The following is a 15,209-nucleotide window of genomic DNA, read 5'->3' as shown; positions in this document are numbered from 1 at the left end:
AGTTTAGCTTAGCATAACTAGAACAGCCCAGATCTTTACAGAAGAAATCAACAGCTTTAAAGCTCAAAGATGTGAATGTTTCTTCGTAAAATGCCAACAAAGTGTGACATGTAAAGACTCCTGGAACACAGGAAAACAAAAGTTTTTACATGTTTGCCTTTTGTACTTTAACAAACCAGATCTAACATGGTAATCAGTGAGCTCATAGTCTGACGGGTGTATTTCCAGTCTGTATGCTAAGCTAACGTTCTGCTGCCTGTAGCATGAATGTCAAACTATTCCTGTAAGTTTGCAGCCAAATTGTTTCCTTCACATCACACACAGACCTTCACACTGTTGAATGATTTCTGTCTCACTGCTGCTGATTTCCATTCATTTCTGTAGGTGTGTCCCTGCTAGAAAAAAAACAGCAAAGACCAGCACCAGCAAGACCAGCATGTTGTTTTGTTCCAGCAGGGGAGTGAGATCGATCACAAACAAACAGGAACTTTGCATGAATATTTAAACGTGTTAGCAACATGGTTCCACTGATGGTAAGTTGAATGTCAGTCAGTCCACCACTGTAGTCTGAAGTCTCTCAGCAACTTTGGTTTATGAACAAATACCTACAAAACTCCTTACTGGACCATCAGACTCAGCTGACGTTTGTGTTTACTGCTCATTATCTGATGGTAGCATGACAGTAGAATCATTGTCTTGTTGTAAAATGTACATGAAGTACGTAATATAACTTGACACATTTTGAAAAATATCTCACATGATCTTGTATAAATGAATGGAAATGAGGAGTCAGAACCTGCAGAAGCAGCAAGTCTGTTATAAATGAATCCATAGAACATGTGAGTTGACAGAAAACCCTCTCTGATCGATCACAGGTGAAGACTTTTCTTTTCTTTTATTACAAAACTCAAACATTTAATCTCTCCTGGACTGGAGGATGGAAACAGGAGACGTCACAGCCTGAAAACATTTCACTACAGCAGCCGTTGACACCGAGGAGGAGAGAAACTATTTACACCGAACTGAGTGAACATGAGACAACAGACAGATGAAACCAGAACTCAGAACTGGATCCTTTGACTGAGAGCTGTTTGTGTAATGAACCCTGCAGCCACCAGAGGGCGCTAACGATCAGAGAACGTGATACGACGTCAGTCTGTCTTCATGTTTTTACACCATCAGATGCTCTCAGTGTTTACGAGGACGGTCTCTGTCCATCTCTCTTCTTCTGTCGTCTCTGTCCATCTCTCTTCTTCTGTCGTCTCTGTCCGTGTCTCTTCTTCTGTCGTCTCTGTCCGTGTCTCTTCTTCTGTCACGATCAAACTCTCTTCTTCTATCATTTTCTCTGTCTGTCTCTCTCCTCCAGTCACCGTCTGACTCTCGTCTTCTATCGTCTCTTTCTGTCTCTCTTCGTCTGTCGCTATCTCTGTCCCGATCAGACTCTCTTCTTCTCTCATACTCTCTGTCTGTCTCTCTCTTCCTCTCGCCCTCCCTCTCACGATTCCTCCTCCTGTCTTCCTCTCTCTCCCTGTCTGTCTCCCCCCTCCTCCTCTCCTCCTCCCCCCGGAGTCTCTCGCTGTCCCTCGCTCTCTGTCCGTTCTGTTGTCCTCCCGGTGGCGCCGCCCTCTGGTTGTACTTGTCGTAGCCGGCGTCCTCCTTCTCCTCCTTGACTCTGAAGGCAGGAGGAGGAGGAGGTGAGGAGGAGGAGGAGTGCAGCGCCCGGCTCCCTCTCTCTTTCTCCTTCTCCTTCTCTGCCTTCTTCTTCTCCTTCTTCTCTTTCTTCTTTTTCTTCTTCTCTTTCTTGTCTGAGGCAGAAAGAAGCGAGAGGAGAAATGAAAACACAGACATGAACAAAGACAAAGTTCATTAACTTTATATAACTTCATCTTGTATCTTATTATATGACAGCGGACAGGAAAAGGTGACCTCACCTTTTTTGGGCTTCTTCACAGGGATGGCGTACTGCTCCTCCTCCTCTGAGGACGAGGAGGATGACTGCTGGGCTTTGGGAGCGCAGCCTTCCTCCCTCAGTTGTTTGGTCACGTCATCGATGTCCTCGTGGTCTTTGGGAGGACGGTAGTCTTTAACATGATCCACACGAATCGTCCGACCTTTAATCTGACAGCAAACACAACACAGACTCAACGACAGCAGACGGGCTGAACCTCTTTAACCTCCTGCAGGTTAAGGAGACACTTATAGACACCTATTGGATTTTTAAAGAGTTTGATGTTCAGCTTAATCTCACCAGGAGCTGCTTGGATGGAACCAGTCAGTTAATCACACAGTAACAGTTTTATCATGTTGTTTCTGTTTGTGTTAGATGAGATGCAGCGTTCGTCACCTTGATGCCGTTGAAGTTGTCCACAGCCAGGACGGTGCTCCTCTGGTCCTCGTAGCAGATGAAGCAGAAGCCTTTGGACTTCCCTGTCTTCTTGTCTCGCACCAGATTGATGTTGACGATCTCTCCATACCTGACAGGAGTTGGAGAGAGAAGAAAAGTGAATTCTCAAGGAGGTTTTTACTGAGGCAGCGACATCACAGCGGCGTGTCGGTTGACTTGATTTCAGTCGGGCTGCAGGAAACGTACTGAGAGAAGACGCAGATGATGTCACCTTCAGTCAGCTCGAATGGAAATCCACCTGCAGGGAACCAAACAACTGATCAGGCAGAAGAACAACACAGCTCATTCTCTCTGTAAACCACTTTCCTCATAATAATAATAATAATAATAATAATAATAATAATAATAATAATAATAATTTAATATATTATAATCCAGTGGACGCTCAAGTCTTCATCTGATGTTACCAGTCAAATATTTTTCTTTCTCAAATTTCTGAGGGTAGAAATCACCAGTAACACTTCTAATGTTTTCACAGCTTGTTAAAATTTTGACAAAACTAAAGTAAAGTTCTGAGAGCTGGAGCTGAGGACGAGACCACATGCTTCATTATCTCACAGTCTTACCAACAAATATCCAGGCGCTGTCTCTGTACTCAGTGTGCCAGGACACAGACTCCTTCACCCCGAGGTCGGCCTCGCGTTCATTCAGTTCATTGATCAGCTTCACCTTCGTCAGTGGACTGAACACAGAGAAAAGATTTAACTTGCTAATATGTTTAAACATATTTATCTGTTCTTCAACACAAGGCACAGTATAGAAAGTATAATTTAGTATTTCCAATTAATGGTGTACAGCTGTACAACGTAAGTGAATTACTGCAGTGCTGCAGAGACGTGCTGATGTCAGATCTTCTTCTCCAGATTCAAGATGTCGCAACATCATGATAATATTTTTTTGGTCAATTGGAAAATTAAAATGATAAAGTAAAAATGATTATTACCACTTGTCATATTATCTGTCTGCATAATTATTTTTAGCCATATAGGTGATTATTCAAAATTCAAACCGCTTCTATTCTTCTGTTTATTACGACGTAAAATGTTGTTTGATGGAGTCCGTTTACGAGCCGATTATACAGAAATCGTGAAATTACGAGATTTTTTTTTAACGGGGTTTGGGACAACTTCAATGGATGGAGTGAAATGGCTAAGTTTAGTTACCAGCGATGTTAGCTAGCTGTTAGCCGTGACTAGCGGGTTAGCGTTAGTCTGAAGATAGGAGCCACGGCAGTGTGACTTTAGGCCGAACAGCAGATAGAAACGCAAATAGTTGTTTAAATGTGAACATGTTTACTTACTTCATGGTGATTTACATGAAACAGAAGCGATGCTGCGGTAGAAGAGGGCTGCCTTCCTGATACGATCCACTTCCGGGTAAATTCCCGCCTCTGCTACCGCCTCCTGGTTGGATGAGTCCACTACAAGCTCCGTCTATGGGACTGAATGACTAAACAATTATTTTTTTCATCGACATTTAATAAAACTATATATAATCAGAAGAACGAAATACTTGTCTAAGGATCTCGCCAGTTTTAACAAAAAAAAAAAAAATAAAAAAAAATCGTAAGTTGTATCACTCCCCCGCCCGTACAGCAGGTGGCGCTGTGATGGTCTCCACCACCTGCTGTTGACCCGGTGTGTAAACAGTCAGTTGAGAAATAGATGAAAACATAGATGGAAATTGTTTTTAATGGAGCTTTTAATGTTTCACTTCACATTTTTAACATTTTAACTCCAGAAACGGGTCGGAGATGAACACTCTGTCATGGACTGCTCTCATGTCAACTAGGAGAAGGTTAAACTTGGTGCGATAGTTAAATTTAACGCCCGGTGAGTCAGGTTACCGTTAGCAAAACTGCTTTCAGGAAACAAATAGTTAAAGTAATCTATTATTTTCACTGCTGGAGTCAACCCTGATCTGCCACAAACCTACTGCGGGTAAGTAACTGAAGCAGTAACTGAACTAAACGTTACATTCACCAATGAGGGGGGTTAATGGCTATTTTTCTGCATGTTCATAATTGTAATGGGAACTCGCTTACAAATTTAATCAATTTAACTTACTTTTACCGGTATTACGTCACATATGCACATTTAATTTATTTTTAAGACTTTCCCTCACTGGTCTGGAAGTTGTGATAAATTCGGCATTAGATAAATCAGACTTTAGTGAACTTATTTGTTTCAGTTGAATGTCAGGAGTGGTTCACGTTGTACTGTCTGTCCTCATCTCCCCTGGAACATTTCAGTGGAAACTTCAGTGTTAATAATCTACAAACGGTGTAATAGATTGACTGTACAGTTTATGTGAAGTTTACCTCTGTGACATAGGAGTTTCTAAAGGGTAATCACTACATCAAGGTGATTTCTTTACATACACGGACATCTTAAAGTGGTAGAATATTTAGTGTAGTTTGGTTGGAGCTCTTCCCCGAGTCATAACAAACAGAACATGTCGGTGTCTGACTGGTTGGAGCTTCCTTTTGCAGACAGATCATCCACAGTGAAGCTGTGTGTGTGAGACATGTGAAATAATTCAATAATATTCATATCATAATCATATTTTGTGGAATCTACAGGAACTAGAGATTCTCTGTGGAGACACCCTGCAGGGGGAGCTACTGTGTTACAGTTACCGGATAGTTTTCTGGAGCTAAAACCTGTAAATGATCATTTTGATAATTTTGAGCTGTCCTTGATTGATTTCTGTCTCTGTCTATCTCGCAGCAGGATGATCTCTCAGGTCTTCATCTTGTCCTCAAAGGGCGACCACCTCATCTATAAAGACTGTATCCTCACCTTCCTATCGCGCTGTTTCTATTAATGCTCTTCTTCTATATACTTTCAATCACTGTTGTTATTTTATTTTTTACTTCTTCCTTTTAATCTGTACTTTTATCTTTGTGTGACCCTGCACCAAGAAAGGTACCACACCTACGTGACTGGCTGAATATGAACTTACAGTCGTTTGGGAAAACTACATTTACACAAGATAACGGTTGTTTCTGCAGCTGTGATTCCAAAAGATCAGACCCAGTGTGTGGAAAAAACCTGTGTTCATGCACATGAATCAGTGACAAAGCTTCTTGTGTTACTTTCTGTTTGTTTGGCTCTTAACCTCATCATCAGACCGTGGAGAGGCTGGAAGTGACGTCATCAACATTTTCTACGAGAAGGTCACGGCGTTGACAGGAGATCAGCCACCGGTCGTCATGGTAACACCATGCCTGTTATGTGTGTTTTGAGGAACCTTCACAAACATGTTCCCTGTTAGGATCAAGTTTTAATGTCAGCTGTTTTCCTTCAAAACTGGAAGCACTGAGAGACAAACCATCCACACACAGACCTAAATCAAGTCTGATTCATTAATACCAGCTGGATAATAAAAACACTGTTAGTTTATTCTTTTAATCATGGACCTTGAACACAACACCAATCCAGTGTTGTTGTTTTTCCTGCAGAGTCACAAAGATCTTCACTTCGTCCACGTCAGGCAGGGAGGACTGTACTGGGTCGCCACGACTACAGCAGCTGACTCCTCCCCCTTCACCATCATCGAGTTCCTCAACAGGTGTGTTTTTTAAATTAATATGTCTTTTAAAGATAACATTTTCTACCATATTTTCCACAGGACTTATTGGAAGCTGTAATAAAGGGGGAACACAAACATTTAAAAGTGTAAAATGAATTAAAACAGAGAGAACACAGCGTTGAGAATTAAGTTTATTGTTGATCTTTTCATTTTCACATCAGCTGGTTATTTAGAGAGGTAATAACAATAATGAGGTTTTGGTTTTAGAAACATAAAAGGATTTTTGATAAGTTGACAAAGATGTAGATCGAACACACTGATCTCATGATGTGTTTCAATCTGCCTGCTGTGCAACAATGAGGAAGTGTCAATCTAGATGTTGGTTAACACATTCAGTTGGTTAACTCTGTCTGTCTGTCTGTCTCTGTCTGTCTCAGGTTAACAGCTCTGGTTAAAGATTACTGTGGCAGCCTGTCAGAGAAGTCGGTGCAGATGAATTTTGCCCTCATCTACGAGCTGCTGGATGAGATCGTGGTGAGTCTCCTTCCCTCCAAGCAGACAAGACTGAGGACACAAACATGGTCCACGCAGACACGTCAAGCTAAACAAGAATGATTTCACGCGTGCTCTGGAGAATCTCCAAAGACTCGTATTGCAACACAAGTGAGAGCTGCAGACTGAGCGTCGCAGCCAGAGGACGGACTCCTGGATGGGTTCACCTTATGACCAGTTTGACGAAGCTCTGGCAGAACGTGTCCATACACATCAACAAAGTCTGTTTTTGTCAACATTCGTCTGTAGACACCATGTTTGTTTACAACAGTAGTCATGGAAACACTCAGATGAGCTCCACAGAACCAGTCACAGTGTTTACAATAACCTCTGGGTAGAAAGATTCCTGTGTCACCGAGCTTACATATTCCTCATGATAATAATAATAATAATAATACATTTAATTTATACTGCACCTTTCAGGGTACCCAAGGACACTTCAATCAACAATCTCTGAGAGACTTAACAACAACTCAACAAAAAATAGATGGATAAACAAAAATACAATAGAAAAATATTAAATAAAAATATTCCTGTTCTCTCTCTCTGTCTCTCTGTCTGTCTGTCAGGACTACGGTTACATCCAGACGACGTCCTCTGACGTCCTGAAGAACTTCATCCAGACCGAAGCCGTCTCCTCTCGACCGTTCAGCCTGTTCGACCTCAGCAATGTCGGCCTGGTTGGTTCACAACCCCTGAACGCTCCACACCGGACCTTTACCATGTTGCTAAATATTATTTAAACTTTCAAGATAAAATTGTTTAAAATTTATTTGGTTTAAATCCAAATCTGTTGTTGTTGTTGCTGTTTTTCTGCAGTTCGGAGCGGAGACACAACAGAGTAAAGTTGCTCCGAGTTCTGCAGCCACCCGACCGATTCAGTCCAGCAGAGAGGTGAATGTCTGGGACTTCAGGGTCATTTTTATCAGGATTTCTCAGAGAAGTTCAATCAAGCATTAAAAGCAATTTGTGTGTTTGTTTTTTTTCACTGATTAGGGTGTGTTGAAAATAACTGACATGTTCCAGTGAATAGTCTGGGCCCAGTTCCACAGTAGACTTCCCAAAACAAACCTCACAGTTTCCATATGTGTGTGTGTGTTTTTCCAGGGAGGGAAGAGCGAGATATTTGTGGACGTGATCGAGAGGATGTCAGTCGTCATCGGCTCCAACGTGAGTGACATCAGCAGCAGAAACACTTACAGAAATGTGTCGGTTCCAGACTGTAATCAGTCTCGAGTTTAACACCCTGGAGACTCAGTGTGATGATGATTTGTGCTGCAGGGAGTTCTGATGAAGGCCGACGTGGAGGGAGAGATCAGAGTCAAGTGCTACATGCCGAGCTGCTCAGGTGAGCATGAACATAAAAGAGGTCACAGCTGCAGGGACTTCCCCTGAGTTAAAGGTCAGCAGGACAGGTTGTGTGTTGGTTTCCTCCTGATATTTATTTAGTTGTTATGTAGCCGCACGGACTGAAACAGCACCAGTGTAGACAGATGTGAACATCAGCTGGTGTGAGCCGAGCGTCTGTTCGATCATTTCAACACTGAAGGACGTAAAGTTAAATAGTTGAATCAGCAGCAGAAACAAAGAGACACTGAAGCCGACCAGAACGACTTCACGAGAGTCTCGAACGTGCATCACATTCACTGTCCACCATTTTATAAGTCTGAATCTGAGTGTGAATATTAAAGTCGTTTCTAACAGTCTGTCCTTCTTAAACAGAAATGAGAATAGGTCTGAATGAAGAATTCAGCATCGGCAAGTCCCAGCTGAGAGGTAACACACACTCGCACACACACACACTCGCACACACACACACACACACACACACCACACACTCACACTGTGCAGCACACAAGTTACTGATCATTTTATTTAATTTTAAACATGTACGAAAGACAAAAACAGCTGTATTTCAAGGTGAATTTCAGGATCGTATCACTCTTGTCTGAGTTTTCCGAGCCGTGCTGTGTTTCGTCCTCAGGTTACGGCGCTGCTGTTCGGGTCGACGAGTGCAGCTTCCACCAGGCTGTCCGACTGGACGAGTTCGACAGCCATCGGATCCTCCGACTGTGTCCCAGCCAGGGAGAGGTGATCATCCACTCACTCTGTCACTCTGTCGTTGTTTCTACATATACTTTATTTTTGTTGGTTTGGACGGCTGTTTTTACGTAGATGCTTTATGTGGACTTGGATATAAAATGTTGTGATGTTCAGCAACCATCTTGATGAGCAGCAGCGTGTCGTGCAGCCGGGACTCTGAGGGCTTTGTGCCCTGGATTTCACCTGTCAGGCTGCTCACAGTCTGCTCGACCTCGTTTGCAGACATTTTTGGAGCTTAAACAGGCTGAGAAGACCTGCAATGTTGGAAAAGTACTTCCAAAACAAACATTTCATTTATTTGATAATTACAGTTGAGGAGATGTTAGAACGTGTGTCAATAAAAGACGAGGCTGTTGAAAAATGTGGCTTTTGTAAATGACTGAAAGCTCTTCAAGAGATTGTTCTGAATGATCATGAAGTCCATGCGACACTCCTCTTGAATAATAATAGTCACAGATCTTAGAAAACAAAATGTTTAAGGTGGCTGCAGGAACACAAAGTATCTGAATTCATGAGCTGTTTACTGTTAAACGTCTCACTAAGCCTCTTCCACAGATTCCTGCCTCACAGAACACACAAAACACACAAGATTTAAATGTTTCAGCTCATTGATTACACATCACCTCACAAAGAAACATAATCCTAACCGGTTTAGACTGATTACCTTCCTTCTCGTTAGTCATTTGTTGTGATTTGTTGTGTGAAAATGGGCTCGAAGTGACTGAAAACTCTGCAGCTTGTTGTTGTCTGAGTCCAGGAACCAAACTCCCTGAAACATTAATCTGCTGCCTGCTCACTGATCAGTCGTTCTCTCTCCTCTTCTTCCTCGTGTTGCAGCAAACAGTGATGCAGTACCAGCTGAGTGATGACCTGCCGTCAGCTCCTCCCTTCCGTCTCTTTCCAACCATCGAGCGAGACACCGGAGGAAGGTCAGAGTCCCACAGAGTCCAGTCCACCGCGGCTAACAGATCCATGAGCTAGTTAGCTAACAGCAGCTAGCAGCCGAGGACAGCTAAGCGGTTAATCTAGTGACATGCTGCCCCCATGTTCTTAAAAGTACCTTTGAATTCTGAGAGTCTTCTGCAAGATTCAACTTTCACTTCAGTAAACGATCAGAGTTTTGTCTGAGTGTCTCATCAGCCTGATTGAGGCTGAAAGACACAAACGTTACCATGAAACAGTCGTTGTGTTTCCTCTGCAGGCTGCTGATGTACCTGAAGCTTCGCTGTGACCTGCCACCAAAGAGGTCAGATTTTACTTCATCCTGCTGATATTAAATATCTCATCGAGCTCTCAGAGCCAAACTTCACCTGTAACTATCCGTAACTGTAAACATTTGATTAAATAAATGTCTTTAGATCAGACGGTGCAAACTATGAATAACAAACAGATGAAACGTCTCCCAGTGTAGTGATCAGTGAGCACTTACTGACACAATGTTAATGAACACATTAAGGATTAGTGGATGATGATGATGATGATGATGATGTCACTGTTTTGTTCTCGCAGCGCTGCCATCAACGTCTGTGCCACCATCCCTGTTCCTAAAGGCTCCGTCAGGTGAGACGCTCGCATTCAAATTAAAACTGACGTGTGTCAGTATGAAAATATCGATATGTAAAAACCGTCCTGCTGATGACGACACGACCTCACAGTCTGTTGAGTTTTCATTTGATTACGACTCTCGTGTTGTTGTTTTTGTGACATGAAGAAGAAAGTTGAGTCCAGACAGGAAATCGTGAGAATTCCTCGTCTGTGTGAGGAATCAAATGTTAAAGAGAGTCTCTGGTTCGCTGAGTTTTTAAATAGGAAACAACATTAACAAAGTAGGCAGCCCCACAGAGCAGCAGGAGGAAGCTCTCCTAATTTGTTATTTAAAGTTATGGAAATGTAAGCCAGTGACGGGTGGAGGCCCAGCTGCTGCAGCAGCAGTTTTAGACGAGTTAGAGATGGAAGTTAATTTAGACGACGACGGCTAAATTTAAAAACCATCTGTTTCTCTCCAGTTTAACCCCTTTTTATGTTTTCCTCAGGTGGAAACAGCTGGTCAGCTGGTCCAAAGTGTAAACAATCTTAAAATGTGATGTGAGCTGCTCAGTGAGGCTTAAAGGGTCAGTTCACCTAAAAATGAAGAACAAATATCCTGTAGAGCTGTTTATACGTCCAGATAGTTTTGTTGTCAGCTGCTGAGTTTTGGAGATGTCGTTCTGCCTCCTCGTCAGTATATCACACTCGGCTGGAGCCGTCTTGTTCTGCTTCTCCTTCTTGGTGATGACACCTGTTGGAAAGTGTAAAAGACAAATCATGTGATCAAGAGATCATGAATCCATCTCAGCAGGCTTTGAGCTTTGTGCTTGTGGCTGAACAACAGTGTTTGAACCAATCAGTATCCTTTGACACTGTGGGCGTGGCTTAGGTGTGATGATCAGCGAGGGAAGCGACAATGGCGGCTCCTCCAGAGGTTAGCATAGCCGCTATAACATCAGAGCAAAGAGCGACACTGAAGGTTTCAGTTTGATTTACCGACCAGCTCCTGCGGTGTCTCCTGATGTCGATCTGATCAGTCTGAAGTTAACCCGGGACAGACTCTGATAGACAGATGGTTCGTCCAATCACCAAGTATTTCTCGAAGGTGTCTGCCCTTTTCCAAACTATTTCCAAGGACGACCTCCCAGATGGTTCTTTGTAACAAACCATCTGGTGTGTCAGGTCACCTGCACTTCAACGTGCCGACCTCATTCACATGAATTAAACTCCATCTGAATTCGCACACAGATGCAGCAGACTTCGACAACATGTCTAAAACTGTGATCACGTGAAGGCACCATCAAAAATCATAATCTCCCAAAACCCAAATCAAAACCTCATAATTGTGGAGCAGAGTTACATCATCTGAAAGCCGTCAGCAGGATTATCTATCAAATGAGCAGTGAAAGCCTTTCTGCCTCACTGCCTCATCGTCTGTGACAACCTGCTGACCTCCGCAGGCTCATCTGTGGTGTTTTAACTCAAACATTAAGTTTAATGTTTCACCGTAGTGTTGTCGTGTGCAGACGTGTTACTGAAACTGTTCTGGGTTCAGTTTGTCGCAGGAGCTCAGCAGTCCGGATCAGAGCGCCGAGCTGAAGCTACAGAGCCGAGCCGTCCACTGGATGATCCCTCGCTTCCCCGGAGGAACACAACTGTCTGCTCTGTTCAAGGTGAGCACGCACGCACGCACACACGCACGCACGCACGCACGCACACACACACACACACACACACACACACACACAGGAAGTGCAAATGGATCAGTGTAGCTCGAGGGATGCTAATATCAGTCAAGGATTAAAATTAATTAACTGCCATCTATTTTGATAGTCAATAATCATGTGATTGACTTGTTACAGGAAAAGAAAGTCTAAGTTCTCGACTGTCCGCTTGTTAAATGTGAATATTTTCTGGTTTCTTTCCTCTGAGATTGAATATCTCTGAGTTGTGGACGAAGATGTTCAAGGACAAAACACTGATCGAGTGATTCAGAAAACAATCAACAGATAAATCAACAATGAAAATAATCACAGTTGCTGTTATTGCTTTTGTCGTCTGAAATGTTTCGGCCTGTAATAACTCTGGTGATCCTCTGACTTTTTAATCTAGCGCCACCATCAGGTCGACAGTTTATGACCAAACATCTGCAGAACTGACGACATTCACATCAGCATCAGCTGTTCTTTGTGTTTACTGTGTACTGGCAAAGTTTAGCGTGCTAATGTGCTAAACTAAGCTGGTGCACATTGCTCAGCATTCACATATTAGCATCATGATGTTAGCACTCGGCTGCATCCAAGTCTGTCCTCATGAAGCTGCTGCACGACGAGAGACTCGACAACAGTTTGTGGCTTAGATGTTTTACTTATTAAAATATTCACAAGTATTCAATTAATTCATTTTTCAATCGACCGAAAATCAGTCAGCAACCTCTTAATAACCGATCAATAAACGTGAGAATCTGCAGCCTCTTCTTGTTTTACATTACAGGAAACTGAACCTGAAATTAAATAAGATTGTTTTCACTTTTCTCTGGTGTTTCATAGACCGAACATTGATCTCCTGATGGGGGAAAAACTGTCAGACTAATCGATAACAATCATTCTTTTATGGAAATTTACTTGGAAATGATTAAGAAATCAAAGGACCTGCAAGATAAAAAGTTTCTGATACTTCAGTTAATTTCTCCGACAGTTAAAAACACCAGAGTAAATCTCTGTACAGGAGCTGACAGCAGCGTTTGAATACAGATAGAAAAAGGAAACACAGAGTGGTTTTTATTTGAGTTTCAGTTTCACAATCAGAGCAGATTTAACTCATCATGACGGAGGCGGTTCAGATGGTTCTGACAGCGGAGAAGGTTTGTTTGTCAGCTCATCCTGACTGATTTCTCTCCTCCTGTTTCCAGCTGGAGGTCCCCGGCCTCAGCTCGGCCTCCATGTTGGAGGTCGGTCCGGTCGGTCTGAGCTTCGAGCTGCCGAAGCTCACCGTCACCGGGCTGCAGATCCGCTTCCTCCGCCTGTCGCCCATCCAGCCCGGCCCGTCGCAGCGCTGGGTCCGATACGTCACCCACTCCGACTCCTACACCATCCGGATTTAACTCCACTCAACTCTGCTCACAGACTGATTGATCCACAATGATTGTTATTGATACATCCAGGACAAATGAAACAGATTATGTAAATGTTCTTTCAAAATAAGATGTACAGATGTGGGTCAGGTTTAATCTGCAGCTTTTTGTTTGTTCTTTTCTCTACATATTTATTTCTGTTTTAAAAACTGGACTTGAATTCAAATCCAAATAACTTTTAAAAAGTTTTGTCTCTCGTGAAGTTTAAACCAAAACTTTTTCCCATGAAGAGGCTGAAACAGAAACTTCATGTTGGTCCAGGTGACTAAAGGAAAACGCTTATTGTGTCATATTGTTGCGATAAAAATGCCTCTATACAGAAGTCCAGAGAGGAAACAACAAGTTATAGTGATTCTTCTAAATCTGATTCATCTTGGTTTGGTCTAAAATGTTTTGCCAGAATAATCTTTCTAACGTCGTCCTGTACAAAGTGTCGCTCTGCCTGCTGGGCTCAGATTATTAAGAGTGTTTAATAATCTGACTTATTCAAAAGAGCATTTTTACCTCATAAAACATCTGCTGGACCAAATGATCTCTCCTGATGGTCCAGATGTAACCTCACAGATGAAACTCTGCTGTTCTGCTGCCGTTCAACTTTCTTTTTCCTCATCAGCTGCGATGATGAAAGTCTCACGCGCAGCTCAAAACCGAATTGTCATAATAAATTCATCTCTCAGTACTTTGACTTCCTGTCTGTGGCTCTCAGCTGGAAGCTCATTGGCTCCGTCTGAACACGCAAATCTTTAAAAATTCATCACAAATGTTCCATGTTCAGTCGTTTGACCAAACAGCTGCTCACTTTACGTGGAGCATTTGTTGGGACTGTTTTCAGCGGCGGATTAATCCACATTTGGAGCTCTAGTGAGAATTTGACGTTCACACTGTAAATAAACACGACTTGTACATGATGTGTTTGTGTGTTTACTCAGGATCAGTTCTGTTTTAAAATGCTGATCTTCAACATTTGTCGCCTCAAACTGTGAGCAGCAGCTTCACAGGAGAAATATCAGATATCAGCTGAGTCAACAAGAAGCTGCAAAAGCAGAAATTAACTTCGAGCACACGTGAGAAAGATTCTCATTCTTGTTGATTGACTACAATCATTTCTGTCCAGTGAGCCGTTTCACTTCTGCTTTAGGACTTCTGTCCGATAAATATTCAGTCTTTGTGGTTTATTGTTGGTTTGTAACCTTTCTAAAGCACCTCTGACCTTTTAAAACTGATAAAGAGTCGCATACTGTAGTAAAACCTGGTTATCCTGTGATGCAGGCAGTGCAGACGATCCTGATCCCTGTGAGGAAGCTGAAGCTGGACTGCAGCAGGAGAAATATCCTGGAGGGGCATCGAGAGGTCGGACAAACACTCTGGACCTGCGACCGAGACGGGTCGGGTCTCTGCGCTCTGTTTAGAAACGCTCAGTCACAATCATTTGAATTCACTTCACACTCATTTGAATAGTTTGAGCTCTGAGTCCATCTGCTCCTGCACAAACTTCCCGTTGTGTTGAAGAAAGAAAAGCTCAGTGATTTCCTAAAATTGCTGCTCACTTTGATCAGACAGATTTGAATGCAGTATTTCTACACTGTGTTACTTTTAAAAGTGCAATAACTGAGTGTTTGAGGAGAAATCTGTTATCGCATGTGTGAGGGAAACATGAAACTTAAAGGTGTAACATGTTCTGTATGTTAGATTGTCAACAGAAGTGAGGAGATAAGATGTGCTGGAGGTTTAAACAGCAGCACATCCTGAACTTCCAGTCAGGACCGCTAGCTGCACAGCTAACTGAGCAAACTAGCAAACGACACCTACAGTTAGCAGCAGCCGAGACGTCACATTAAATCTGGACACAGCGTTGGACGCAGAGCTCGTCCACTTTCAAGGTATGAAAATGACTATAATCCTCCGCATTGTGTCGCCCACAGAGCCGGCTAACCTCCCATTTAGCACCATGCTAAC

The 15,209-nt window shown here is 42.8% G+C and overlaps 2 protein-coding genes across 3 annotated transcripts; one reads left to right on the top strand and one right to left on the bottom strand.

Moving 5' to 3' along the window:
• Positions 1-867: 867 nt before the first annotated feature.
• rbmx2 (RNA binding motif protein X-linked 2) lies at positions 868-3,870 on the bottom strand. The gene is made up of 7 exons (XM_037119041.1): positions 3,705-3,870; positions 2,971-3,086; positions 2,591-2,642; positions 2,345-2,474; positions 1,932-2,118; positions 1,379-1,805; positions 868-1,309 (listed from the first exon to the last, which is right to left on the bottom strand). The coding sequence occupies exons 1-7, from the start codon at positions 3,707-3,709 to the stop codon at positions 1,189-1,191; spliced, it is 1,038 nt and encodes a 345-aa protein (XP_036974936.1). The 5' UTR covers positions 3,710-3,870; the 3' UTR covers positions 868-1,188.
• A 128-nt stretch (positions 3,871-3,998) lies between these two features.
• Positions 3,999-14,161, top strand: ap4m1 (adaptor related protein complex 4 subunit mu 1). 2 transcript variants are annotated; one of them, XM_037119034.1, is made up of 16 exons: positions 3,999-4,344; positions 5,134-5,195; positions 5,536-5,621; positions 5,868-5,977; positions 6,376-6,472; positions 7,060-7,170; positions 7,310-7,384; positions 7,598-7,660; positions 7,772-7,838; positions 8,213-8,266; positions 8,475-8,581; positions 9,431-9,522; positions 9,795-9,839; positions 10,103-10,153; positions 11,676-11,793; positions 13,032-14,161. In XM_037119034.1, exons 2-16 carry the CDS (start codon positions 5,138-5,140, stop codon positions 13,221-13,223), a joined length of 1,326 nt encoding a protein of 441 aa, XP_036974929.1. In that variant the 5' UTR covers positions 3,999-4,344; positions 5,134-5,137; the 3' UTR covers positions 13,224-14,161. The 2 variants fall into 2 exon arrangements, with proteins under 2 accessions (XP_036974929.1, XP_036974930.1); XM_037119035.1 differs by lacking the exon at positions 5,134-5,195.
• Positions 14,162-15,209: the final 1,048 nt, after the last annotated feature.

Source organism: Acanthopagrus latus, chromosome 13 (assembly GCF_904848185.1).
Source record: "Acanthopagrus latus isolate v.2019 chromosome 13, fAcaLat1.1, whole genome shotgun sequence".
Taxonomy (NCBI): Eukaryota; Metazoa; Chordata; class Actinopteri; order Spariformes; family Sparidae; genus Acanthopagrus; species Acanthopagrus latus.
The sequence above is the reverse complement of the archived record's forward strand: the minus strand, read 5'-3'. Positions and strand labels throughout refer to the sequence as shown.